Source organism: Passer domesticus, chromosome 15 (genome assembly GCF_036417665.1).
Source record: "Passer domesticus isolate bPasDom1 chromosome 15, bPasDom1.hap1, whole genome shotgun sequence".
NCBI lineage: Eukaryota > Metazoa > Chordata > Aves > Passeriformes > Passeridae > Passer > Passer domesticus.
The window spans coordinates 360,371-387,702 of NC_087488.1; the positions used below are offsets into that span (position 1 = coordinate 360,371).

General features: G+C 57.0%; 1 protein-coding gene and 2 long non-coding RNA genes across 3 annotated transcripts; 2 read left to right on the plus strand and 1 right to left on the minus strand.

Moving 5' to 3' along the window:
• Positions 1-1,228: 1,228 nt before the first annotated feature.
• Positions 1,229-3,793, plus strand: LOC135281543 (uncharacterized). Its single transcript, XR_010348148.1, has 2 exons — positions 1,229-1,745; positions 2,059-3,793. It is a non-coding gene; the product is annotated as an uncharacterized LOC135281543 (long non-coding RNA).
• Positions 3,794-9,798: 6,005 nt separating this feature from the next.
• LOC135281437 (uncharacterized) lies at positions 9,799-10,584 on the plus strand. Its single transcript, XR_010348085.1, has 3 exons — positions 9,799-9,938; positions 10,137-10,313; positions 10,446-10,584. It is a non-coding gene; the product is annotated as an uncharacterized LOC135281437 (long non-coding RNA).
• A 3,675-nt stretch (positions 10,585-14,259) lies between these two features.
• Positions 14,260-20,375, minus strand: LOC135281651 (serine/threonine-protein kinase pim-1-like). Its single transcript, XM_064390699.1, has 8 exons — positions 20,184-20,375; positions 17,143-17,193; positions 16,889-16,943; positions 16,577-16,780; positions 15,753-15,929; positions 15,355-15,504; positions 15,008-15,136; positions 14,260-14,392 (listed from the first exon to the last, which is right to left on the minus strand). The coding sequence occupies exons 1-6, from the start codon at positions 20,373-20,375 to the stop codon at positions 15,398-15,400; spliced, it is 786 nt and encodes a 261-aa protein (XP_064246769.1). The 3' UTR covers positions 14,260-14,392; positions 15,008-15,136; positions 15,355-15,397.
• Between the last annotated feature and the right edge of the window lie 6,957 nt (positions 20,376-27,332).

A 27,332-nucleotide genomic window follows, 5' to 3' on the forward strand; every position in this document is an offset into this window, starting at 1 on the left:
TACTCGTGTCATGGTTTGAGGCTGGCTCAATGCCAGTGCCCCCCATGAAAATATACTTTCCCTAGAGGCTTCTGTGAGATGTGATCAGGAACAGAGCAAAGCAGGCTCCAACTTAGGAATAAAGGAAACAAACTTTATTAACTACAACATCTAAAAAGGAACAGACACAAAACTAAGAATGAAACCCCTCCAAATACATTTCTGCTCCTCTCCCTCCTTTTCCTCCACAACATGAAATAAATTGAAACATAACAATGAAATAACCATAAATTTCCACACCATCACCATCTCTCAGATAAGCAACTTTTGAGTCCATCATCACCACTCAAATAATCAATTCTGAAGTCCATCAGGGAGACAAGAGTCCCCCCCCTTGCACCATAGGCTTCCCCTGGAAACACAATTGAAATCTCTTGTGATTCCATGTCACTCGTGGCACTGCCTGGAGAACATTTGCCCTTTTGACTTCTTCCCTCCATGTCCACTGCTCTCACCACTGCACACGGACCAGGACTGCTTTTAGGGTTCCCCATTTAAGGATGCTCCACCCAGTTCCAAAAGCAGCAGTCTCTCAGCTTCAGGACACCAGTCCCCCCCAGATTTACCCCCTGGGGCCGAGGGGTCTTGTGAACAGAGATCTTCCCCTCCACAGAAGACACAGGGCATCCCACACCCTCCTCAGCCATCTCTGTTCACTCCACTGCTTCACTCTTGGCTCCAAGGCACTGCCTCCCCCTAAATGCAGTCTCTGTGTCACAGGAAAAACATGGGTCTGTCCATGACCAAACAAGAAGGAGTCCAGCTCAAGGCCACTCCATCACCTCCTCCCACCTAGGACTCTTCTCACCTCTTCTAACATCTCTCACTTGCACCAGCTTTCTTCACACTTGCCCATTTCCTCTGGCTTCATCTCTCTCTCACCTCATTCAGATTCAGGAGGATCAGTATTTGTAAGGTTTCCATTATTCTACCAAGGGGTTAAAATCTTTGCCTCTGTCTGCCCAGAACTCCCACAGCGGCCGGGCACCTTCTCTCGATGCATCCCCCGCTTCTGGCTGGCTGTGCTGCCAGTCCACGATACCGAATTTCAAGGCAGCACAGGCACTGGCTCTCTTTCTCTCTCTCTATCTCTCTCCAGCGGGGTAGGAGGGGGACCCGATGCTTCTCAGGCTCCTCCACCCTTCCATCTTGCAAGGCCTTCACCCCCCTCCTGTGCCTGAGGCTCCGGCCTACCTCACCCGGCCGCATGGCTTCCCTCCCCCAGCCAGCCCCAGCTGGGCTGGGGAGCTCTGAGCTCCTCCACTGACTGGGACCAAGAGAGAGTTCTCCTGGCAGTTCTTGCTTTTAACCCCCTGTGTTCTCAGAGGCGGTCCACACCTTCAGTGGCCAAACCAGGTGCCAATATTCCAATCCAAGCACTGATTGGTTTGACCACAACCTCCCAAAAAACTCACTTCCTTCTTAACCTATGACAGGTTGGGAGAAAATTTGCCCTGGTATCATTTTGTCACAGTACGTACCATTTGTAAAGTAACCCCAAAACCACATAGTTAGCATGTGATAGCTCTGAATCCATGTGTCTGCCTTGCAGTGGAAGTTAAAGATCCATTAAATCCTCACCTTATTAACCATAAAGCAAACTGGATAACAGCCACAGCAGCCTTAGCTATGGTTAGCCTGTGTTCCCAGGGATGTCGGGGTGTTCCTGATGGGGCAGAAGGAAGAGCTCCAGGCCCTCTGTGAGGGTGAGTGAGGGCAGCGGGCTGTCAGCGGGGCTGGCCGGGTGAGCTGCAATGCCTGGGCAGGGAGCTGCAATCCCTGCCCCAGCTGCGGTGGGCTTTGTTCTTTTTGTGGACAAGGGGTGGTGTGGGCAGAACACACAGAGATTTTAGGGACATGGGTGAGGGGATTCATGGCCAGCACCTTGCAGCTGATCCCCTTGGCTGCTCTTGTCTTGTGGGCATGGCAAGAGCTGGGGGGGATGGCCCTGGCAGGAAGGTCTCCTTGGATTCCTGAAGATCCAGGTTCTGACAGTGGCTCTGTTCCTCTCTCTTCCAGCCCCTCAAGCCCTGAGTGAAAACAACAGCCCCTCCCACATAAGCATATTTGTTCAGGTGATGTTGGAGGGAAGAGCTGCAGAACTACTTTCATCTGCTGGCTCAGAAGAGCCTGTGTCTCTTTAAGACCTCCAGATCCCTTGGAAGGTGAGACCACCTGGAGACCAGAGGAGACCAGCTGGAGCTCCAGGCACAGCTGATGACTGGCACAGCTGAGCCTGTGGGAAGCTCCCATAGCTCCTGCCTTCTCCCTCCCTGCTGACAGCTGCCTCCCTCCAGCCCTCAGACCCTGCCCATCCCCTTTCTTCCCTCCCAGCTCATCCCTTTGCTTCACCTTCCATTAATAAACAGTTTGGCTTCCTCGCTTTGCCTTCATCTCTGTGGAACTGATGCGATGCAAATCCAGAGCCCTGGGACACACAGGCCCCTCCTGCTGTTCTCTTCCACGCCGTGTTTTGTGCACAGACACAGAGGAACGAGGGCAGATCAGGCTGGAAAGATCCCTGTGCTGAAGGTCCAGTTCCACAACACTGTGCAGTTACAGATCTTGCTGAGCACCCTGGAGCCCCTGGACTTTGGAAGAGCCAACCTGAGGATGCTCTGAACCCAGCTGTGAGGGATTCCATGGCAAGCATCCACAGAGGGCAAAGGAGCTTGGAAATGCTGGATGGTTTCAAGAGCAGCTTGCTGAAAGCACAGCAGTGCTCCATCCCTGCACAGGATCAGGAAGAGGGCAGAACCAGAGACCATCTGGGCTTAACAGAGAACTTTGGGTGTGCCTAAGGGCAAATGAAGCAGCAGCACAGTGCCCGAGACTCAGAAGCACGACCGTGCCAGTGCACAGAGCGCTGTCAGTGCTGGGATCCTGGATGTGGTTCTGGTTCCCACAACCAGGGAATGGCAGCCCCAGCCTCAGACCCAGTCAGAAAGCCAAGCAAGTGAGACCAGAGGGAGGGCACCTTTTCAGTTTCTCTGGGGCATGGCCACCAAACAACCCCTGCTGCTTCTTCCTCCGCCTGTGTTTGTGGTGTGCTGCTGGCAGAGCCAGCCAGGTTGTGCTCTGTGTTCCAAAGCCTGTTGGGTGCAGGCATGAAAAGCACTGTGTGCGCAGTGGAGATTCCTGGAAGGTGCTGGCAAGAGCATCCTGCAGGGACAGGGCTCTGGTGTCTGGCTGGAAAAGCCTGGTTTTGCTGCTGTGATCACAGGCAAGAGTTGAAGGAGGTGAAGAGGCAGAGAGCAGCCTGTGTTTGTAGAGGGCCTGGGGCTGTATGCCTGAACCTCCACCTGGAAACTGACTTGGGGAATACGAGCTAGAGCTGGAGTGCCTGTCCTGAAAGGACCTGAAGTCATTCAGCCTTGCCAGCTTTTCTTAAGGGTGTGTTGCTGTTCCCCAGGAAAGCTACGCATTTGGGGAAATGCCTTTGGAGGAAAGGGGCTTGCTTCTCAAGGAAAATGCTTCTCAGGGAGCTCTCAGTGAGGTAGGTAAAAGTGTCCCCTTTGGCTCTCTGTGCTCCTTTCAGTCCTTGAGGACTGTTGCACTTGGCAGAGGGGCAGGGCAAGGGAGAAGGCAGTGAATAGCGGGTTTGGCATCTGCCTGGACCTGTGGAGACCAACCCAAGCACCTGCAGCAGGGTGTCTTCCCCCACTTTGGACAGAGGTGTGAGCAGGAGAATCTCTGTCCAGCCACAAGCTCCAAAACTCTCTTTGAGAGCTGTGAATTAAAAGGTCTTTATGCACACACTTTTCACATCTTCCCTGTCTGCTGTGTTTCAACTCTTGGCAAGATGCATTTGCCTCTTGCTTGGTGGAAGCTGCTGTGGCCCAGGGCCAGCACAGACTGGGTGGGTCAGGCAGCATGGCAAGTCTCGGTGTGTCCCTGGCCTCAGAAAAGGCTTGGAAGCTTTGCCTCCCCAGGTGTCCTGCTCATTGGCTCTCTCTGTGCATCTTGGAGAGAACAAGGTAGGCATTTCTGGCAGCTGGGCATCAGCAGGCCTTAAACTGGCGGTGTGTTGTGGAGTGAGCCCTGCTGAGATACCCTGAGAGGAGCCCAGTGCTCCTTGCTCCCCTCTGCTGACTCATGAGCGTTTGTCTGGTTTTGGGATGACCCTGGCTGTGTCAGAGGGTGCTACGTGGACACGAGACAGCCGGTCCTGTCCCGCTGGGTCCCAGCAGTGCCTCGCAGCAGTCCTGCATCCACATCAGGATGCTGGCCAAAAGAGGTCTTGGAAGCTGAGGCAGCTGATTCTAAGCTTGTGCAGGTGCCTACATGTCAAGGCCAACGGTGTTCCCTCAGGAAACAGCAGTCCTGAGTGGTCTCCCTCATTCAAAGAAATTGGCCCTTTTACTGACCTGGCAGGAGGGCAGGAGTCTGCCCCCCACTAAAATATTTCTCTGCCACGTATAAATTTCAGTGGGTTGATGTAGGAATTGTATCAAACATACCATCCATCTTTATGCTGCTGAGGTGATTTGATTGGCAGGGGGTTCAAAATACACTGTGTCAGATTCCTATACTTGAAGCTGATGTCCAGATACTGGCCAGAAGCAGTCTCGATGGCCTAAAAAGCACAAAGTCTTCCTCATGCCTTCTCTGCACTGGGCTGATTCTGTATTTCCCCTTAGTTCTTCTGATAGACTATGTCTAAAGCTTTTTCCCAAGTCACTTTCATGTCAAGTTAGGCCAGCCAGGTTTTTCTTATGCTAATTGGTGCTAAGTACTTATGTCTGTCTGTGCTAATTACTTGTTTACTAATGTGAATGCCTTGTGCTTACTTAGGTCAAACAAAGGCCTTGTTTCATTGCCAAAGGTGCCTGAGGCTGCCTGCTCCTTGTGGCACCTGTTGCTTTCCTGTGGAATGTTCTACCTGACTTGAGAGTAAAGAGGGAGCTGGAGAAAGAGCTTGCCAGGCTGCTCTGGATCCTTGACCAGCAGTCCTGGTTAAGTGGAGAAGTCCGAGCTGGGCAAAGGTGCCAATGGGACAGCCGTGCACAGGAAGGCTCGGTGGGAAGGGTGATCCAGGAACCACAGGCCTGGCAGCCTGAGCTGCCACCGGGGAAGGCCTTGGAGCAGATCCTCCTGAGGGCCATCCCACAGCACGTGCAGGGAACCAGGGCATCTGCTGGAGGGTGGGAAAGCTCTGCGGAGGGACGGGGACAGCTGGGGGTCCTGGCGGGGTGTTAACAGATTCTGTGTGGGATTTTGGGGAGTTGGTGTTGGTGGGGTGTTGGAGAAGGCGTTGTCTGGAAGGTGAGAGGTCTTGGCTCGAATTTGAGTCAGTTTGAAGGCAGCATCTGTGGGTTGGCACAGCTTTGGTTACGAAGGGCAGAAAGACTATCTGTGACTTTTCCTCTTCATGGTCCTGATTCTCCTGCAGGGAACAAGAGGGGAGAGCTGTACTTTACTGGTCACTGAGATAACTGTACCAGGGGGAGGATTAGTCCTTTTGCCATCTACTCATATGTTTGGGCTACTTTTCTAACGCTGAGTGGACTTTCATTTCTTGACAGCTTTTATTCCTTAAGAGAATTTGGATAATAACATCCTTTCACAGAAAACTGTTTGCAAACCAAAAGAATGGCCCTTTTTTTGCCTCTGTGTAGTGTTATGTTCTGTAAAGTGACTCTCAGTGGATGACATTAAGGCAAATGAGTTGCTGCTTTGAGATGGGAAGCAAAATTCCAACTCTTCACCTTCTCAGGTCATCCCAATCAATTTGGGAAGTTTGCAACTTTTTGGAACTACTTGAGTTGAGCAACGGGAAGTAAAGCTTTCCTGAAGTGAGGCTTGTTAAATGCCAGATTCTTCTGTGCCTACCCCACTAAGGTGTTTTTGTGCTGAAGGAAATTACTTCAATAAGAAAAATAATTTCAGGATGTAGGGCTTCTGATTGAGACCAAGTGTTGCCAGCAGTTGCTCCAGGTGCTCCTGCCAACAGCCCCTGCAGGAAGGAGCACAGCCCCCAGAGCACATGGGCTCATGCTGCCCCAGGCACAGAAGCCCCCCGGGGGCACAGGTCTCTGGGGCAGGAGAGGGACAGCAGCACTGCCAGGGCTCAGGGGGTAGCAGGTATGCTTGGGCAGGGACTCTGCCACACCTGCTGATGTCAGTGCTCCCCTGGCTCCAGGGGTCAGAGCAGCATTTGTGCCCTGGCCCACACATTCCTTGTCTGGGTCACACCTGCGGGTTTAGGATGGCCAGCAGCCAGGACGTGTCCCAGGAAGGCCGTGCCAGCTTCTGTGGAAGGCCCCATGCCCTTTCCAGCACGGCTGTGTCGGCAGCCCTGGGGGCTCCTTCTGCTGCCCTGAGCCCGCAGAGCAGGGCAGTGTTTGCTGATGGTTTGAGCCCTTCCTAAAGACTCTGTCGGGCTGCATTAGACACTTGGGACCAGGGATTCCTTCCAACCTGAACCACTCTGGGTGGGCTGGGGGTGGCCCCAGGGCAGGGGGCGGTGTGCGCAGGGGCCCTTTGTGACACAGTGCAGCATGGTCACCGTGGCATGGAACGGGTGTCCAAGAGCTCTTTGTGACATGTGGTGACATAGGAGCTGGAGGTGACAAGACCACGCCACAGTGCTCGGAGCACGCGACGGGACAGAGCAGTGCTGTGAGGAGCCCCTGCACAGCACACTCGTTCGTGTCTGACCCAGAGCCTTTCCGAAACGTTATTTCTGCAGCTGACCTCGAGGCCAAACCACAGGACTTACTGACCCCTGGCCTTCCCGAGGCTTCTCTTCTGCAGGTGCCCTCGAGGGCAGACCGTGGGACTTGGTGTCCTGGAGGCATCTCCCATCCCTGCCGCCGGTGCCCTCGAGGCCAGACCACAATCCTTGACAGGAGTCTCCTGCCCTTGTGGCAGGAGCCCTAGAGACCAGAGTGCAGGACTTGCTGTCCTGCAGCCTTCCTGAGGCTTCTCTCTTGAAGGTGCCTTCCAGGCACGACTGCAGGACTTGCTGACTCTGAGGTTTTCTGAGGCATCTCTCCTGCAAGCAGCCACAAATCCAGTCACTGACATGGAGCAGAGACCCCCGAAAGTGCCCAAGCTGGCCTGGGTGGAGGAGGAGGAAGAAGGCCCTGGAGCTGCCCCAGCACAGGAGACTGAAGAGGTGGTGCCATTTGAGCTGCCACAGGAGGGTGAGTGGCAGAGCTGGGCCAGAGAACTGGTGCCTGAAGCCAGCTTGGCATCCCGTGGCATCCCATCCCATCCCATCCCATCCCATCCCATCCCATCCCATCCCATCCCATCCCATCCCATCCCCTGGGGACATGCCCATGGACAGGACGGAAGAGGGGCCAGGCAGACACCCCACAGCAGCCATGCTCCATCCCCTGGGGCATCCCAGGGCTGTCCCTGCCTGGGGAGCGCAGGGCTGGGCTGTGTTCTCTGGCCTCTCCCGCAGCCCCTCAGCTCTGACTGTGCTCGCTCTTTGCCAGATGCAGCTGTGGAGCGCACACAAGAGCAGGACCCTGCCCGTGGCCGCTTCCGCAGAACAGCGCAGGTACCTGCAGCCATCCCCACCTGGGCTGGGCCTGCTGTCACCACGCTTGGAGCATTCTGTGGAACATCCCTGGCTTCTTGCCCTTCTCCTACAGCTGGTTTGCAAATTCATCAAGCGAATTCGGCAGGAAGAGACCAGCACCATGGGCACTGGGCTCCGAGCATATTCGCACATCTTCAAAACCAAGACCAGTGCTGCCCTGCTGAGTATGCTCGTACAGAAGGGGTTTTGCAATCCAAAGCAAGTAAGCAGCCTGTGGCCAGGTTTTGATCCTCCCAGGAATTGCTTGGCCTCCCAAGCCACACCCGCTGGGCGCTGGACGCCTTTGAGGCCATGGCAGTGTGGTGAGAAGGGAAGCACTTCCCTGGGGAAGCTGGCAACATTCCTCCCTCTGGCAGCTTTCCAAGTCTCCCTGTGCCTTCTCCAGGTGCCCGCCATGGTGAGGTACATCCACCAGTGGCTCATGGCCAATCAGTTTGTAGAGCACAGGCTGAACAGGACCCTGCTGTATCTCACCAAAGCACAGCCAGCTGATGTAGTCATGACGCTCCTGCGTGTGGCCCCATCCTGTGACAGGTATGGGCCCACCTGCCCAGAGGGCTCAGGGCTCCCCAGCCCATCAGCCTGTACAGCCTCTCCCAGGTGTCTGACCAACAGAGACTTCCAGGGCTCTCTGGCTGCTCCCTTTGCCACCCTGGCACGTCAGTCCCCGAGCCTGCTGCCATGCCCCCTCGCTGCCCCTCAGGGGCCTGTCCCCACAGGGCTGGGCTGCCTGGCTGCTGCTGGCCAGGGACAGTGGGCAGAGGCAGAGCTGGCAGCCAGTTCAGGTCCCCACTGCTGCCCAAGCCATGGTGCTGTGTCTGAGCCCCCCTGAGACAGAGCTCTAACCCCACAGAGCTGCTTTGACCATGTGGAACAGCATCATGTGCTCGTCCAGGACTGCGGAGCCTGTGCTGCTGATACTCCTGGATGTGCTGAGGAGATGGCCCGAGCACAGCACGTGCACCTCAGATGGGGACAAAACGGGTGTCTTTGTCCTGGCTGTGAGTTTCTGCAACTGGCCTTTGCTGGCCCCAAAGCCGCCTCTCCAGCAGCTCTCCATCCTCCTTCCCCCACTGCATCTCCCTGCCTCAGGCGCTGGGCTGAAACCTGGCCTCGGGGCAGCTTCAGGGGCACCAGGCCCGGTCCTCCCCCTGCCTCTCTCCAGGCCTCTCCCTCCCCTGCTCAGGCCCTGCCACACGGACACCTCAGCACTGAGCGCTGTCTCGGGGGGCTTTGCAGGCAACTGTGGTGATGTGGAAGATCCTCCAGGTGCCCTGTATCCCACGTATTGTGATGGTGTATTTTCCCCGCCTCTTTGTGCATCTGCTCTTCCAAGTGCTCTTCAGCACTCTGGATATGCCAGAGGAGGTCCATACCTTCTGGAAGGGATGCCAGCAGCAATACGGCCTTGCCATCAGCCCCAACAGGTTCTCCATCCCACTCCTCCTGTCCCTGCCACATCCCTGGGCAGGAGCCAGTGCTCCAGCGTGACCTGGGCTTTGCTCTGCACGCAGGTTTGCAGTGCGGACCCTGATGTCCCTGCTCTGCCGAATGCAGCACGAGGATGTGGTGGTGGCAATGGAACGCAAGTGTGGCTGGGACACGCTGCTGTGTGCTGACACCCACAACTATGCCGTGGGTCTGCTGGCCAGGTGAGACCCCCCTTCTCCCCGCTGCCTCTGACATTCGTGCACTGCGCCCAGGGAGCCCCACACAGTCCCTGTGGTCATGAACCAGAGGGCCTTGTCACTGAGGGACAGCCAAGCAGAGTGGAAAAGGCTGGGAGAGGAGGGTGCCCACAAGGAGCCGCCTCCCAAATAGCCCAGGGCCCCGTGCAGGATGCTGGGGAAAGACCAGACCTCTGTGAGTCAGTCCTGGCAGAGGTCTATCCCCCAGCCCACAGTCTTGGTTACTTTTTCTCCTGCCAGGGAGATTACCTGTGTCTCCATCCCCTTGCGTTCCCAGATCATTCGCTACCTGCTCCGGCTGCTCAGCACCCAGGAGCCACGCTAGGAGCTGCCTGCCCTGGCGTTCCTTGCGGAGGTGAGCCTGATGGCCAGTGCTGCCTCGCTGAGCTGCCTCCCAGCTCTCTGCCCTCTCGTAGCCACAGCTGCCCGCGCCCTGTGCTGCTGCCTGGGCCCAGCCCTGTGCGGTTCTGGGCTCCTGCCGGCCGGGTCCCCTGACACTGCCCTGTGCCTTTCAGGTCCTCGAGTTGCTGGACTTGAGTGAACATGGTGCTAACAGACTCCAGCAAATCTTGTCAAGGCAGCTGCGGAGCAAGTGCAGGGAGAGGCGTCGCCTGGCACTCAGGGTCCTTTTTGAGATCACTGACGATCCCTCAATGGTGAGAAAGGGGCAGCGCCTGAGGCTGAGCTAGAAAATACAGTCTCTTGGGCTTGGCTGGGCTCTGGGAACTGGGGCAGATGCTCCCAGCTCTCTTGCCTCCCGGTTCAGCTGCCTGAGTGCTTCGGGACAGACCTTTAGCCTCTGAGCCCTGTGGCAGCAGGATGGATGGTGTTTCACAAACTTGTGTTCCACATAGAACGAGAAAATGTGGAGCCTGACTGAAAGTCTTGTGGAGCTCCTGTGGGACGCAAATGGAGAGATAGTCAGCATGACAGTCATGCTACTCAGCTTTATCATCTTGGACAATGACATGCTGATACCCAGCCCCATGGCACTGCAGCTGGTTGAGGCGCTCCTGCCACTCTTTGACCACGTAAGGCTTGCTGCCCCCAGCCACGGCCACTGGGTGCTGCCCAGACAATTTGTACCCTGTGGATTTGCAGGCTGCGCCAAGCTGAGCCCTGTGCAGCTGATGCTGAGGTCTTTTTTTCTTCCTTTGATACAGGAGAATAGCCAGGTGCAGCTGCTCTCCATACTGCTCTTCCGAACATTGGTGACTCTTCCACAGGAAAAGGAAAAAAAGGCCCTGAAGACACACCTGCACCAGAGCCTGCTGCCACTCTTCTTCCACTGCCAAAATGAGAATCAGCGTGTGGCAGAGGTGAGGACTCGTGGGCTGCTGCTGTCCCCCTGGCAGGGGGCTCGGCTGCCTCCTGCCCTGGCGCCTGCCAGGCTGCAGCCTCCTCCAGGCCTTGGCACAGGGATGCGGGTCCTGCGCCCTGGGCTGTGGGGTCATCTCCGCGTCTCTGCTGCTCTCCAGGCCTCTCTGGAAACGCTGCTTTGTGTGGTAGAGTTCCTGAAGAGAAGCGATCTTGAAAAACTGGTGAAGGACAAGAAGCTGTGGAAGTTCACTGAGTGCCTGGTAAGGACGGGCTGGAAGCCCCAGCCTCAGCCTGGAGAAGGCCCCTGAGCGCGGTGCTCAGTGTGCGGCGCTGGCAGCTGTGCCCCTGCCCGCTGCTGCACCCAGAGGCCGCGCGGGCTCTTCTCCAGGCTCCTGTGGGCCCGAGCCAGGGGCCGATGGAGCCTTGGCCCAGCGGGGCTGCGGGATGGGATGGCAGTGCGGCTCCCCGGGCAGCAGCCGGCCCTCTGCCCCCTCCAGAGCCCGGCGCCAGCGGCTGCTGGCCGCGCCTCAGGGCTGTGCGGGCAGGGGAGGCCAGAGCTGGGCGCAGGGAGCGCCTGGCTGAGGGGCTGAGCCCGCGCCAAGCCTTCCCTGCTGCCGATCTCTGCAGCTGGCAGAGGACACGAGCCAAGCGGCTGAGCACCTGCGCCGGGCCCTGCCGTACCTGCGGAACCCACAGGAGTCCCTGCGAGAGGCGGCCATCAGGTTCATGGGTGAGCCACGAGCCCATGGCCATTTTATCTGCTCCCTCCCCGCCCCGCTGCAGCTCAGGCCCAGCCCTGCCCGCTGCCCCGGCAGTGCCGTCCAGGCCCGGCGCCGTGGAGCCCCGCCTGGCCCAGGCACTGCTGCTGCCCTCTGGCAGCCGTGCCTTCGGGCGACAGCGTGCGGCGTGGCCCAGGCTGAGCCCTGCCGGGCCAGCAGGGCGTGTGGCCGCAGCGCCGGCAGCGCCGCTGGCAGGGAGCTGTGCCGCTGGCGCTGTGACAGGCTCTGTGTTCCCAGGCATGGCCGGGCGGCACCTGAGGGGGAAGAGGGAAGAGCTCCAGCTTATCTGCAGCGGTGAGTGAGGGCAGCGGGCTGGCAGCGGGGGCTGGCGGGGGCAGCTGTGAGCCCTGCCCCGGCTGCCGAGGGCTCTGCTCCTTGTGCGGACGAGGGGCAGTGTGGGCAGAGCACACAGAGATTTCAGGGCCATTGGGGCATTCGTGGCCAGCAGTTTTGGGCTGATCCCGTTTCTCCCTGCTCCCTCCCGGCCATGGCTAGCGTGGGCTGGGATGGCCCTAGCAGGGGGCTCTCCTCAGGTCCCTGCAGATCCAGGATCTGACCATTGCTCTGTTCCTCTCTCTTTCAGCCCTTGAACACCTGACAGAGGACATCAGCAGTGCCGTGTCAGATGCAGCACTTCAAACATTGTATGTCCTCCGGGCACTACAGAGTGGGCGATATTCCATCTTCCAGAGGCTGCAAAATCAATTCCGCAGGGCATGGAGGACACGGCCTCGTCTGTCAGGGCTCGGCTGGCCGTGCTGCTGGAGCTCTGCAGAGAGCTGATCCCAGAGGCTCTGTCTGCTGGGCTCACCTGAGCCAGCAGGAATTTTCCATTTCTTTGAGATTATTCTTTTCTTCTTCTTGTTTTTTTCTTTAGTATATGAATATAGGATGTGTTGTAATAAACAGACTCCCAGGAGCTTTCTTTTGCTGCCCAGGGTCTGCAGGGCATAGGGGAAGAGGGGGAAAAGGGTGTCTGGGCTCAACAAGATGCCCAGGTGTGCAGTGTTGCAGATAAAATGGCCAGAAGCCCCTTGGCCTTTGGTGGGTCTGCTGAAGCCTTTGTGCTGCCAACAGAGCAGGTGGGCAGAGGCCGGAGCTGCGGGGATCCCTGTGAGACCGGTGCCTGGAGATGGCCACAAGCCCTGTCCCAGGCAGGAACTGCCATCCATGTCCTCCTGCCTGTGTGCTGCTGGCTGCATTGCTGAGGGCTCCCAGGTGCCTCTGGATGGGGCTCCTCTGGAGCTCCTGTGGGACTGCGGCGCTGCTGCCGGGCAGCTTGGCCGGGCTGGGGGAGACCCTGAGGGGATGAGGCCATGAAGGGATGAGGGGCAGCAGAAGACCTGACAGGACAAGGCAGTGGGAAGGCTCGAGGCGGGTGGGTGAGGGACTGGGTGGCTCTAACACTGGCCCGGGGGTGGCAGTGGGTTGGAGACAAAGAGACCACTCACCCTGATTTTCATCTCTGCAAACAGAGAGCGCTTATTCTCAAGCCCTTCATTATAAAGAGCCTTTGAAAAACCCAGTCTGGAAAATGTCATGGGTCTGATCTCTACGCCCCTTCAGATTCTGGGCAGTGAAATGCTGCAGCCTTGGGAGAGATGTGACTGGGCGAGGCCCTGTCAGTCACACCAGGGGCTGGTACAGTCACACAGTACAAGCCAGCCTGCGCTGTGACACACAGCAACAGAGTGCGAGGCACAGCTCCGGGTGCTCCCCATGAACCTCAGCTCTGGGAGCACTGTCTGCCCCAAGCTCCAGGGGCTGCAGTGGGAGCCCGGCTGGGCTCTGCCCTGGGGCCATCCTGCAGGGACAGCTGGAAACAGGGAGCATTCAGCTGCCACAAACAGCCAAGCCAGGGCTGCAGGGCAGCTGCTCCAACCCAGACTGCACTGCTGTGTGCTGTGCTCTGGGGCTGGGGCTCCCCACACAGGGGACTGGACTGGTCTGCCAGAGGAGACAGAGAAGCTTCAGCTTCAGCCTCACTGAGGTGGCTGCGTGGGCTGGGAAGAGTGGGGAGGCTCAAGGGGATTCACAGAGCTCATCCTGCTGCAAGGACAAGGAAAAGGGAGTGGGAACTCAGCAGTGAGGAGAGCTGAGGGCTGGAGTGTGGCTCTGAATGACACTAAAATCCCACTGGACGTCTGAAACATTGCTGCTCCTCAGCCAGTGACAGCATGAGTCCCTAAACCTGGGGCTCAGCCCTCCTTGTGGTCAGGTGCATCAAGGAAGGCCAGCAAGTGATGGAGACAGCAACGGGCTGGGAATTCACTGGGGGAAAAAAGGGAGCAGTTGAGAAGTAAAAGGCAGGTGGGGGAGAGAACTGTTCAGAGAAGGGCTTGAGCTACAGCTTGAGCAAGCTGAAAAATGTCATTTGGAGTCATCCCAGATTGATTTGATTTCAGAAGATATTGAACAAGTTTAATTTTTGGGAGGTGTCACTCTGCAAACTTGAGCTGTGTTGCCAAAATGCTCAAGCAAGTCTGTGCTGCAGGTGACACCATTTCTTCTTTGGCTGATTCCGGCCCGGTGCTGAGCTCCAGCAGAGCCTTGGCAGAGCCCAGAGCAGCCTCAGCATCCGCAGAGCCCAGCTGCAAGGAGAGAAAGCAGAAATTGCCCGTCAGCTGAGGGCTCCTGTCCCCTTGTCCCAGCTGCCCGTGGTGCCCAGGCCATGCTGGCTGTGCCCAGAGCAGTGCCCAGAGCAGCCCATCAGTGCTGCCTTTGGGAGCAGGGCAGGAGGGCAGGACATGTGCCCAGCCTGCAGCCAGCCATGGCACATCCACCTGCTCAGCAGCTGCCCAGAGCAGGATGCTCCTGTGCTCGCTGCCATCTCCCAAAAGCTCTGATCCCACCGTGCCAAGCAGATGGGGACCCACCTCATGCCATCCATGGCTGGAAGAAAAGCTGGTCCCAAACGATGTCCTCAGCCTGCTCCAAGGACACGGCCCATCCACGCCACAGCTGCTCTCAAGAACTTCCCGATCCAGACTGGACCAACCAGAATGCTTCCTCTAGAAAAACAAACAACAAATTGTTGAAAATAGATTACAGACAAAAAGGGAAAAAAGAACAAAGGTAAAAATCATATCTCTGTGAGGGGATTGAGGAAGGCCCAAGCCCTGCATGCCAGGGAGAAACCCAGCCATGTGTCAGCAAAGCCCAGGCTTTCTCCCTTCACCCTGCACTGTCCCCCACAATAACCGTGATCCCAAAGCAAACAAGGGCAGTGGAGCTGCCCAAGCCCTTCCTTGCCTGCACAGCAAAGCACCTGTGCACAGATTTGGGAGTCCCACCTCTGCTCCCACCATGGGGGTTTGTTTGTGTCGGGCTGGCTGCCCCAGCCCCAGCCCCAGCCTGGAGCACGGTGGGTGCTGGGGGCTGTTGGCAGGACCAGGAGCCCACTCCCATTTCGTACCCACCCCAGCCCATGCCCCCAGCCCTGCCAAAAGCAGCTGGGCAGCCAACTGAAGGATCAGCTGCATCTGCCTCAGCAAAGGGGGAACCTTTGCTTCCCAGCCAGGCTGGGCAATGCCCAAATCTGGGAACATTTCCCCAAGCGTGGACTCATCTGCAAATTCCCTGTGGAGTTTGGCTTTGAAGAAGGTGCCACAATCAAAGTGCATCACCTTCAACTGCTGGTGGCCAGGTTGAGGAAGAGGTTGTCATCCTTCATGTCATCCTTCATGTCATCCTCACTGTCTCCTGCAGCAGCAGCCCCACCCGGTACAGCTTCTCTGGGGGCTCCTTCTCCTTCCCTGGGGTGAGACCAGGCTGTCAGGGCTCTGCCCAGGGCCCCAGCTGTCAGGGAACCAGGACAAGCAAAACCTGCTTGGATGGCAGCCACCAGGGCTGGGCAGAGCAGCTCAGCTCCAGCACAAGGGCTGCATGTTCCCATCCCATGACCCTGGTGCAGTGACACGGGCTGCCTTTCTTTGCTTCTCATTGCCAAGGCATGTGTGCAGCTGTAACTTACCAGGGCCCTGCAGCACAGTGTGCCTGTGGCTCTCTCCCTTCTTCTAGGGCAGATCAATATCCTGCATCCAAGGATGACAGAACACCTCTTCTAATGAGGGTCTGGCCAAGGGGTGCATGGATAAACACCACCCAATCAGATTTTGGCACTCTGGGGAGAGAAACCAGAAACTGCCCGTCAGCTGGAGAAGGCTCCTGTCTGCTTTGCCCCACTATTCCCATGCCCAGGCCATGCTGGATGCGCTCAGAGCTGGGCCTGAACTTTCCCATCAATTCTTGGTTTTGGGGGAGAGCACGACATGTGCCACCTCCTCAGCAGCTGCCAGAGCGGGATGCTCCCGAGCTCGCTGCTGTCTCCCAGCACTGGTATTGCACCCATGCCCAGAGAAGAGGATTCACCTGGAGAGAGCTGTTGTGGCAGCGAGAGCTGGCCCCAGCTGAAGTTCCAGCCCCTCCTGAAAGGCATCTTCCCACAGACCATCTCGTGCAGCAGGATGCCCAGGGACCAGATGGTAGCTGGCTCGCCATGGTACCAGCCAAAGCGGGTCCATTCCGGGGGGCTGTATGATGGTGTTCCTGTGGAATACAGATGGAGTTCATCAGGGGGATGCTGCTGCTCCCACAGCCTGGCCCCAGCATCCCTGGGCGAGCGGGGGCTGCATCAGTGGCACACAGGGTGACCACTGTCCTCTCACCAGCATCTGGGACTGGTGTACAAACTTGGGATTGCAAAAGAAGCCACTGGTGTGGGAAGGGGACAGCGGAAGCCCTGGCTAGGCCTGACCATGACATCCAAAGGAAATACCCACTGCATGCTGGGGAAAAACCATGCCCTCATTCTCCCTGCCTGCACTGCCCCAAACATATTATAAAGGCAAGACAAACAGGGCAAGTGGAAAAGTCCAAGCCCTTCCTCTTGCCTGCACACAAACCGGCTGGGACACAGGTTCCGACCTCCCTCTCTGCTACCCCCACCCACGGCTGTTTTTGTCAGGCTGGCTGCACCAGCCCAGCCCCAGTCCTGGGCAGAGTGGTGGGCAAAGGCTGCCAGCAGGGCTGGAAGATGGCTCCCCACGCAGCCCTGCTGTAAAGCAACTCAGCTGCAGATTCAGTCCCCTGAGTGGCAGCAAAAGGGAGAATCCCCGCTGCCACAGCCAGCTTGTGCTGTGACATGTTGGGCCATGAGATGCCAGGAGCGGGAGCACAGCCCTGTGTAGGCTCACCTGCAAAGTGAGTGTAGGCTGTCTCTTGTAGGTAGGTGCCACAGCCAAAGTCAATCAATTTGGCCTGCCCGGTGGCCAGATCAACCAGGATGTTCTCTGGTTTGATGTCGCGGTGCAGGACCCCGCAGCTGGTGCAGTGCCGCACGGCCTCCAGCACCTGGCGGAACAGCTGCCGCGCCACCTCCTCGGACAGCAACCCCCGTGCTTGAATGAAATGCAGGAGGTCCTGAGACTGCTCTGGCCGCTCCAGCACCATCACAATGTCGCTGGGGAGCTCAAGCCACTCCAGCAGCTGGATGACACCGGGGAAGCCAGTGGACACCTTGTCCAGCAGCACAACCTCCAGGGGAGCGCTGGTGCCGTCGGGCTGCGGGAGGAGCACGTCAGTGGGGGCCGATGCTGGGCCAGGGCTGGGCAACCCCTCAGCCAGCCCGGGATGCTCTGCGCCCTGCGCTGGCCCCACGCCCGCTCTCACTCGGGATCTCCTGGTGGCTCCCACCATGCTGGGGCTCGGCTCATCCCCGCCCGGCACGGCCCGGCTTCTCCCGCTGTCCCGGCTCACTCACCAGCTCGCTCCAGTGCCAGATGCGGTTCCGAGGCACCCTTTTGATGGCCACCTGCAAGCCAAGGGGAGCAGCGGACTGAGCTCAACGCCCACCCCTGCCCAGCCCCATCCTCCTCCTCCTCCTGCGCCCCCTCCTCCTCCGCCCGCCGCCGGCCCCGCCGCTCACCGGGGTGCCGTCCGAGAGCCGCGTCCCCGAGCAGACGCTGCCGAATCCTCCACGCCCCAGCAGCGAGCCCAGCCGGTACCGCTCCTGCAGGGCCTCCTGCGCCTTCCCTGCGGGCGGGACGCGGCTGTCAGCGCTCGGCCCGGGGCCAGCAACGGCCCCCAAGCGCCCCTCACCCGCCCCGGCCCGGCCATCCCCCGGCGTTCACTCTTTGGAACGCGACCCGGGAGCCGCGGGGCCGGGGGCCGCGCTGCCGAGCGGCGGAGCTCGGGCCGGGCAAGCCCCAGCGGAGGCGGCGGGAGATGCAGCGCCGCCTGTGTCCTCCGCGGGCCCCGGGAGGAGTCGGGGCCGGGGCCGGGGTCGGGGTCAGGGTCGGGGTCGGGGCCGGGGCCGGGGCCGGGGCCGGGGTCGGGGCCGGGACTGGACCCTGCGTCGGGGCCGGGGCCGGGGCCGGGCTCGGGCCAGACGGAGCCAAAAGCCGGCGATGCCGCCCCAGGCACTGAACCCCGCCCAGCAGCGCCACCGCCAGCACGGCCAGAGCCGGGCTGAGGCCAGGTGGCGGCGGGACGGCCGGGGGCGGGCACGGGGCAGCCCCACCCGGGGCCGGGGGTGGGCCGGGGGCATGGCCCGGCCCGGCACCGGGAGAGGGAGGCGGGGAGAGGAGAGGGACGCCAGGAAAGGGAGAGCGGGAGGGGTGCGGGGAAGCGGGAGAGGGAGAGGAGAAGGGAATCTAAAGTTTCTTCTGTCGGTGTCGCTGCTGCTGCCGCTGCTGCCGCTGCTGCCGCTGCTGCTGCTGCTGCTGCAACTGAAGCTCCGGGGCCGTTTTTCCCCGTGTCCGTTTGTCCGTTGCCCGCTCGCCCCCGCCCCGAGCCCCACGTTCCCCGAGGGCAGCCCCTGAGCCTGTCCAAACACGGGAACTTTGCCGAGTTCAGCCAAGAGCCAGAGTCTGGACTCCTGCACAGTGGCTCAGGAATCCCCTCGGTCCCTGCTGTGCATTGTCCCTGCTGAGGGTCAAACACTCTCAGAGCACATTCCCTGAACACTGCACTTACCTCTCCAGCATTGCTTTCCAAGAAAAACAGGGGAAGCCAAACTGTGTGTAGGTCATGGTATCTTAAAATGTCTAAAACTTGCCAACTCATGGATCTTAGAAGTGAGATCTGTTTGGAATTAATGGGATGGACAACTAGTGCAAGATGGAAAAGGGGAGCATAAAAATAAATAGAGAAAAACGTCTTGAATTGTTTCAATTTTCATTTAATTTCTTAAAAGCTCTTTCAGTTTTTCCAGAATCTTCTCCTCAGTCCTGTTTGCTTTTTCCAAGAACTTTTCCTGGTGAACGAGGTGCAGCTTCTGTCACAAGGTGTGCCACCAACTGCAGCTTTCCACACTGTGTGTGCAGCACAACACTTGCAGCAAAGCAGGAAAAATATTTGAAGAATTTGACAGCTTGTTCTTTTCTTTTCCTTGTGGGCTGGGCACTTGTGCCATTGGTAAGGTTTTCATTGTTACTGTTCTACCCTAAGAAAACATGACAGGCTACCAAGAACTCTTAGGGAATGCAAGCCTGACTGAATGCAGAGAAACAAACTCTAGAGCCTGCAGCCAGAAGTGGAGAGCTGTGTGATAATCATTCCAACACCCCCAAGGACATCTTGAAAATGATATAGAAGATGAAAATGGGCTGACAGGGAGTTTGTTTCTGTGCTCAGTTCAGATTCTTCTACATCTGAAAACAATTCCACAGTCTCCATCTAAATCAAGAGTACAATCAGTTCATGAAAAGCACCAGAACAAACTGTACCTCTCAGGAGATGACTGAAAGAATCTGAAAAGGAAAAATGCAGGAGAAATGCATTTCTCAGCACTGCAGTATTTGCCTGCCTGAAACCCTCCTCCATTTCCGCCCCATCCCAGAATCTGTTGGTGTCAGTTCTGTATTCAATGGTGCTTCCAGCCCTGAATCCCCTCATCTACAGCCTGAGGAACCAGGAGCTCAGGGCTGCAGTGTGGAGACTGATGACTGGACATCTTAGGAAGCATTAAACAGATTGCCAATTTCTGCAAATCACTTGTAATAAAATTATCTTTTATAGCTCTCTTGCTTTGGTTCTTTGATTTCCCTGTAGTTTTGCTTATTTAATATTCTTCCTCAAGCTAGATGATTGTTTCTGCCATTTCTGACTTTGTTTCTCTCCACCTTCCCTGTGGCCACAGACTGTGACAATGAGGAGCAGTGTTCTCAGTGACTTTAGAAGAACTAAAGGATGTCCCAGCAGAGTTTTCTCCAGAGATCCCTCTATTCTTGCCATCTCTGGAGCTGCAGCAGCAATGTCTGTGTGCAGAGCTGGGGGCAGATCAGTGCTGGCCCAGCAGCTGTGCCCAGCAGCAGCAGCAGCACTTGGTGTTGCCAGTGCTGCTGCCGTGGCCCTGCCCCGCTGCCCTGGTGGCCCTGGTGTTGCTGCAGGGCCTGAGTGCTCTCGGGGCCGGGCACAGTCCTGGGGGTGGCAGTGCCGGGGCTGCAGCAGGGACAGGCCATGGGCACTGCTGGGGCAGCGCTGACGCCTCAGGCCAGGCCCTGGGGGCTGCAGGCTCCTTGCCCAGGCTCTCTCAAGAACACGGCCAGGCCAATGCTCAGCACAGAAAAGCCCCAGGGTGAGCAGCCCCAGGCTGGCCGTGGGCAGGCTGGGGGCAAACAGCATGGCTGGGGCTCTGCAAGGGCCCTGGGGGAGACGGGAAGGAGCAGCAGGGCAGGAGCTGATCCCTCAGGTCCTTTTCTGCCTGGCTGCTCTCCAGCCACTCTGTCCCCAGCCTGTAGCGCTGCACGGGTTGTTGTGGCCAAAGTGCAGGACCCGGCACGTGGTCTTGTTTAACCTCACCTTGTTGGATTTGGGCCCTGGATCCAGCCTGTCCAGGGCCCTCTGCAGAGCCCTCCTCTCCTCCAGCACATCCACACTCACACCCAGCTTGGTGTCATCTGCAAATTTGCTGATGCTGTACTCAGTCCCCTCATGCAGATCATCAGTGCAGATACTGAAATCGACGCTGGCTGGCTCTGATCCCTCAGCCATCCTGTGGGTGCCCTGTGATGGCTCTCAAGGTGATCTGTTCCATAACCTTGCTGGGCACCCAGGTCAAGCTGACAGGCCTGGAGTTCCCCAGATCCTCCTTCCAGCCCTTCTTGGGGATGGGCTCACACTGGCACCTCCACTCCTCTGGGATCTCCCTCCTGATCCAGGACTGATGGTAAATGATGGAGAGCAGCTTGGGGAGATCATCCACCAGCTCCATCAGCCCTCTAGGATGGATCCCATCTTCTCCCAGAGACACCTGTGAGCACCTGAGTGGCTCAGCAGGTCCCCAGCTGCTTCCTCCTGGATTCCAGGGGCTGTTCTGCTGCCTGTGCCCATCTACCAGCTCAGGAGAACACTTGCCCTGAGGATGGCCTGTCTTATTGTTGAAAACTGAGGCAAAGAAGGGATGAAGTACCTCAGCCTTTTCCTCATCTTTTGTACCCATATCCCCCACAATAAGAAATGCAGGTTGTCCTTAGCCCTCTTTTTACCATTAATGTACTTATAAAAACATTTTTATTATCCTTCACAGAAGTATCCAAGTTAAGTCCTAACTGGGCTTTCACCTCTCTAATTTTCTATCTACACAACCTAACAACATCCTTAAACATTTCTTGATTTACCTGCCCCTGTGTCCAAGGTGATGCATCCCCTTTTAACCTCTAAATTCCTGCAAAAGCTCCATGCCCAGCCCGGCAAATCATTTCTTCCTCTGGGTCATCTTTCTGCACAAAGGAACAGCCTACTCTTGCTCCATCAAGGTTTCTTTGCTGAAGTGTGTACATCCTTCCTGGAACCCTGTGTTTTAAGGGCTGTTTCCCTTAAAAGAATCAGTTCCTGATTTGGTACTCCCCAAATCTTCATCCTCAACTCGGCCAAAGTCTGCCCTTAAAAGTCCAGTGTAGAAGATTTATTGATGCCCTTCCTTCTTTCATGGAATATTTAAAAACTCAATAATTTCATGGTCACTGTGCCCCAAACAGCCTCTGACCAGCACTTCTCCCACCAGCCCTTCTCTGTTCATGAGCAGCAGGAGACAGAGCTTTCCTTGGGAGTGGGAATTGCAGGAAACATCCTCAAAGTGCAGCTTGGAAGGTTCAGGCTGGAGCTGAGGAGAAAGCAAAGTCCCTGCCAGGGTGGAATTGTGGTGCTCGAGGTGTGGCAGCGTGAGGCTGGGCCATGGCCGGCTCTGTGTGCCAGGAGCCAGCAGCGCTGGGTGCAGGGAGCCCAGGGAGGGCACAGAAACGCTGGCTGAGAAATGCTGGGGCACAGCGAGAGGGGCGAGTGCAGCCGGCCAGGGCACAGGAGCAGCACGCACACGGGGCACAGCCTGCAGGACAGATGGCCAAGGGCTGGGCAGGGCTGGCAGGGCCACAGGCACCCAGGCCTTTGTGCCCTGGGCTCGGGCAGCGCCTCTGGAGGCCCCACAGCAGGAACTTTCCTGGCAGGGGCTGCACTTTGGCTCTCCCTCGGCCTCCCTGGCCAGGCTGGCAGGGGCTGCAGGTTGATGGCATTTGTCCTTGCTGCCCCTCACATCCCCCTGCCCCACAGAGAGCCCCGAGCCACCCGTGAGGGACAGGCCCTGCTGGCCCAGGCTGGGCTCAGGGCTTGGCCTTTCTGCTTCCCCCAGCCAGCCCAGGCCTTGCTCAGCATTGCAGTTCCCTGCCTGAGCCTTGGGCTCCCTGCACTCCTGGCCTCAAGGATCTGCTCTCAGCAGTCCCTGGGGAGCTTTTGGCACTCCCTGCCCTCACTGGGGCCCAGCCATGCTCCAAGGCACTTGGAGTTTTGCTGCTGACTCCTTGAGCAGCTTCTTCATCCTTCTCTCAGTGCCTGAGGCTCCTGGACCCAGCCCCAAATCCACCGTGGGGCTGATTAAAACACAGAAAGCCCTCAGGAGCTCTTTGTCTCCCTTCAATTGTCTTCAAGTCTCCAGGGCTTCTGCAGTGATTGGAGTTAAGGAGGGAGATTACAAAGTGCACCTCATGATTTTTGGTTTTTTAATCACATATGTGAGTTTGGTTTTTATTTTTCATTGCAGAGAAGAGGTGATAGAAGCATTCCTCAAGTGATCTTGATGCTGAATGTCTTTTTAGGGGGTCTGGGCATGGAGACAAATGAGCCCTTTTTGGGCTGACCCTTTTTGGACAACCTCCTCTTCACCCCCTACCTCACCATGTCTGTCATAACCCACCTGGGACTGACATCCCAAAATATCCAAAAATGTTAATGTAATTTATTCTTTTGTTTTATTCTGTAATACATTATTTTTTGTGATTGTTAAATTATGTATATATTTATTTTCATTTATAATATTAAGAGTGGTTTTTCTTACCTAGTTTTTATATTTGCATAAAAAATCTATACATTTTTAGTAGCCAAGAACATTAATGTTCTTTGGTTCTATGTAGCACATTTCCCTTCCTTAATTAATGAAGATCTATTGGCTATTTATTTCTTCCTCTTTATGGTAATTAGTAATATGTCCAGTCATTTTGTCATCGTTTTTATCATCTTTTTCTCAGACAGGGGCATGGGAGAGCCTTTTGGTGTCCAGAGAGACATTTCTGGGGCACATTTGAGGCAGTTGTGGGTCTGGGGAGGGAATTTAGAAAGAACTTGAGAGTATGGACGACACTTAGGGGAGCCAGGTGGGCACTTGGAGGGGCACTCAGGGATTCTGAGGGACATTTCTGGGTCCGGGGGAGCACTTGGGGGTCCAGGGCGGCCCTTGGAGGTCAGGGAGGGGAATTTGGGGCCCTTCGGGGTCTGGTCAAGCCCTTGAGGAGCTCGAACGGGGCTCTCTGGGGCGCGGGGGATGATGGGAGTTGTAGGCACGGGTATAATACGGTTTAATCGCGCCGCGGAGCATCACGGGAGTTGTAGGCGCAGCTGCAATGGCTTTTGGTGATGGCGGGGCATGACAGGAGATGAAGTCCCGGCTCGAAGAGCGCCGTACCTGCGCCGCGGAGCATGATGGGAGCTGTAGTCCCGGAAGTGGCTGGACCGCGGCGTTTGGGGCTTCAGGAAGGCACTTGGGGTGACACTTCAGGGCCCGAGCCGCGACGTGAGGTCCTCGGGGGGAACGTAAATGGTTTGGGAATACCTGGGGGGTGCTTGGGGAGCTCCAACTGGGCTCTTTAGGGCATGGGGCATGGCACGAGTTTTAGGTGCGGGGCTGTGCTATGGGGGCTCTGGGGATCCGGGGGATGAGAGGAGATGAATTCCCAGAAGTGGCTGTACCGGGCATCTGTGGGGCTGGGAGCACTCAGAGGATCCGGGGACTCTTTTGAGGGGTCCCAAATGGGCTCTGAGGGGCACTGAGGGATCCTGCAGTGTCTGGGGATACTTAAGGGACAGATGGGGGCGGATACTGGGGTGGGCTCTGTGGAGCGCGGTGCATGACGGGCGTTGTAGTCCCAGCTCCAGTGGGGCGCTATCGGGCCGCAGGGCATGGCGGGAGTTGTATGGAAAATAGAAAATATGGCACTGACACCAGGCACCGCCTTCGACAGTCCCAGACTGGCGCTGATTGGCAGCAGGTTTTGATGGGCAGGAGCCTCGGCAAATGGGAGGCGGTGGAGGCGGGAACAGCCCATTCACCCTCTCCAGTCCCTCCCAGTACAGCCCAGTTTATTCCCAGTACAGCCCCTGTGCCCCTTCAGTACCTCCCAATACCCATGAGTACATTCCCAGTCCTTCCCAGTTCCCCCCTGTGCCATGCATAGTATGCTCTAGTGTCCCCCAGTACTCCCCACAATGTTCCCAGTATCCCCAGTTTTCTCTAGTATCCCCCAGTACCACTCCCAGTATGTCCCAGTGTGTACCCTTGCAGTCCAACTCATTCTGCCCAGATTGCCCCTCAGCATTCCCTGTGTTCCCAACTTGTCCAAGTTCTTCCCCGTGTCACTCCCAGGATGTCCCAGTGTCTCCCACAGCGTTCCAGTGCTCCCCAGTATGTCCCAGTCCTCCCCAGTGTTTCCAAGCACAGTTTAATTTCTCAGGGTTGCCGTGGCAGCCAAACCCAGCAGTGGGGTCAGGGCAGTGTCCATGGCCACAGCCCCTTGCAGTGGCCCAGTGCAGCTTGGGCTGATGATCCACCCTCACAGCTGGCCCAGGGCAGCTCTGCAGTGGTTTTGGTGGCACCATGGGCTGGCACACACCTGAGGAGTGTGTCTGTGTTCAGTGGGGAAACTCAGGAGTTTTAGATTGCTTCAAAAAGGGAAAACCCCTCTTAGGCTGAGTGCAGCCAGCTCTGCAAGCCCAGCAGGTCCCACGTGAGTGAGGACAGACAGGATGGGGCTGGGGAATGTGGAGCAAGGTTGTCCACACTGGGTCAGAGCTCAAGGCACAGCTTCTCTGAGCAGGCCAGAGCGCCTGAGGAGAGACCCTGGGTCAATATCAATCACAGAATGCTGCAATCACCTCTGATCTAAAGAGAAATGTAATAAAATAAACCCTTTAAAATAGGCATGTGTATGTCTTACAAGCTCTTTGAAATATTTCTCCATAATTGGACGTGGAAAACTTTAATGACCCTCTCAGGGCTTTGGTGTTGTTTACATCAGACTTAGTCCCTGAGAGAGTGTTCAAAGAACGTCTCTAAAACTCGAAGTTAAATTTAAGCTCTGAACTTTCTTGAAGTTTTAATGGGTCCCACTGAGAGACACAACTGAGAAAGTGTCCCCAGGTTCCAGTCAGAGCAGAACACTGGAGGCAGTGATGACAGCTGGGGACAAACAAGGCAAAGGTGTCTCTGGTGCTGAGCAAACCTGGATGTGTTTCAGGAATGCAAAGGGCCAAGGCCTGAGCCCCAGCCCCTGGCCAGGCACATCCTGTCCCTCCCTCATTGCTCAGGGCTCTTCCCAGGATGGGCTCTGGCATGTGGGGATGTGCAATGCCAAGGGCAGGACCATGGGGCGGCCCCTGCCAGGCTGCTGAGCAGGGACAAGCAGCCACCCTGTGATGTCACACAGCCCCTTGGATGTCACACAGCCATCTGTGATCTCATACAGCATCCTGTGATGTCACAGAGCACCCTATGATGTAACACAGCCACCTGTGATGTCACAGCCCACTCTGGGATGTCATACAGCACCCTTGTTTTGTCACCGAGCCAACTCTGGGATGTCACCCTGGAATGTCATGCAGCTGCATTGTGATGTCCCAGAAGACTCTGTGATGTCAGAAAGTTGCTTTGTGATGTCACAGTCTGTTCTGTGATGTCACAGTCTTCTCTATGATGTTACACAGCCACCTAGTGATGTCACAACCCACTCGCTGATGTCACAGAGCCACCAGCTGTTACGTCCGGATCTGCTCTATGGCCTCATACCCTACTCCATGATGTCACAGACAGCTCTGTGATGTCACAACCCCCTCAGTGATGTCACAAAACCCTCTCTGTTATGTCATGCTGCCACTCTGTAATGTCACAGCACACACTTTGACCTCAGTCTCCTCTATGATGTCATACAGCCATGCCATGATGTCACAGCCTGCTCTGTGTTGTCACACAGTCTCCTCTATGATGCTGCAGCTGCTCAATGACCTCACACAACAAACTCTGTGATGTCATAACCCAACCTGTGACCTCACACAGCCCACTCTGTGCTGTCACACAGCCCCTTGCTGACATCACAGCTGCTCTGTGCCTCTAGGACACAGCCACAGAGGTGCTGCTGTGACACAGTCCCCTCTGGGACATCCCCCAGCCCCTGCCAGTGCTGAGCCCCTGTCAGCTCTGGCTGTGCCCTGCTGGTGTCCCTGAGCTGCCCTGGCAGTGCCCCAGCCCTGCTGGGCTGTGCACAGGAGCTGCTCCTGGCCAGAGCTGTCGCTCTGCAGCGCTGCCCTTGCCAGGAGCTGCCTCTGGGCCAGGAGCCTGGCCCAGCTCAGCAGCACAGACACAGCACAAGGAGTTTAATGACCCTCTGGGGCTTTGGTGCTCTTTGCATCAGACTCAGTCCCTCAGATTGCGCTCAAAGACCTGTCAACATCTCAAAGTCAGATTGAAACACAGAAGATTTCTTGAAGGGTTAATGGTTCCCATTGAAGGACACAACTGAGAAACTGTCCCCAGCTTGCAGACACAGCAGAACACTGGAGGCAGTGATGACAGCTGGGGACAAACAAGGCAAAGGTGTCTCTGGTGCTGAGCAAACCTGGATGTGTTTCAGGAATGCAAAGGGCCAAGGCCTGAGCCCCAGCCCCTGGCCAGGCACATCCTGTCCCTCGCTCATTGCTCAGGGCTCTTCCCGGGATGGGCACTGGCATGTGGGGATGTGCAATGCCAAGGGCAGCACCATGGGGCGGCCCCCGCCAGGCTGCTGGGCAGGGACAAGGAGGCAATGAGGCCCCAGGCCTGCAAGGGTCACTTGTCTCCTGCTCCTGGCTCAGGCCCACGGCCAGCAGCCATGGCCAAAGTGCTGCCCAAGTTGGCTCTGTCAGGGCCTTGCAGCTGCTGCCCATCCCTGTGCCCTGTGCAGCCCAGGCTGTCCTACAGTGTCCCTGCCCTGTGCCTCTGTCCCTGCAGGCTGTTGTCATCCCCCGACTGCCCCACCTGGCTGGCCCCTTCCTTTGCTGACAGCTCTGCCTCCTACCTGCCTCTGCCTGCCCACACAAAGCCTTGGGCTGCTCCAGGCTCCTTCTCCGGGATGTGTTGCACCACAGCCCTGCCCTGGGAGGGAAATTCCTTTCTCATGGCGTTCAGTCTGGGCCTCCCCAGCTGCCCTTTGTGCCATTGTTGCCTTCTCATGCTTATATCCTATATGAAGAAAAGCTCCGGCCTCTCTGAAAAACCACCCTTCAATCCCTCCCAGGCTATTACTGTTCTGTCCTCAGTCTGCACACTTTTGAGCCCAGAGCCACCACCTTCTACCTGCTGCTTAGGTGATGAGGCCTCCAAACCCCATCTTGAGAGATTTCTGGGTCCTCTCCAAAGTCTGTGAAAATGGAAAA

What these genes read in the sequence shown, in the direction of transcription:
- LOC135281651 (XM_064390699.1), bottom strand. Translation starts at nt 20,375, where the DNA reads ATGGCTGAGGGATCAGAGCCAGCCAGCGTCGATTTCAGTATCTGCACT. An exon ending in GCTGGACAAGGTGTCCACTG is followed by an intron (nt 16,781 to 16,888) that starts GCTTCCCCGGTG and finishes ATTTCATTCAAG; the next exon opens with CACGGGGGTTGCTGTCCGAG. An exon ending in AGCCTACACTCACTTTGCAG is followed by an intron (nt 15,930 to 16,576) that starts GTGAGCCTACAC and finishes TGTATTCCACAG; the next exon opens with GAACACCATCATACAGCCCC.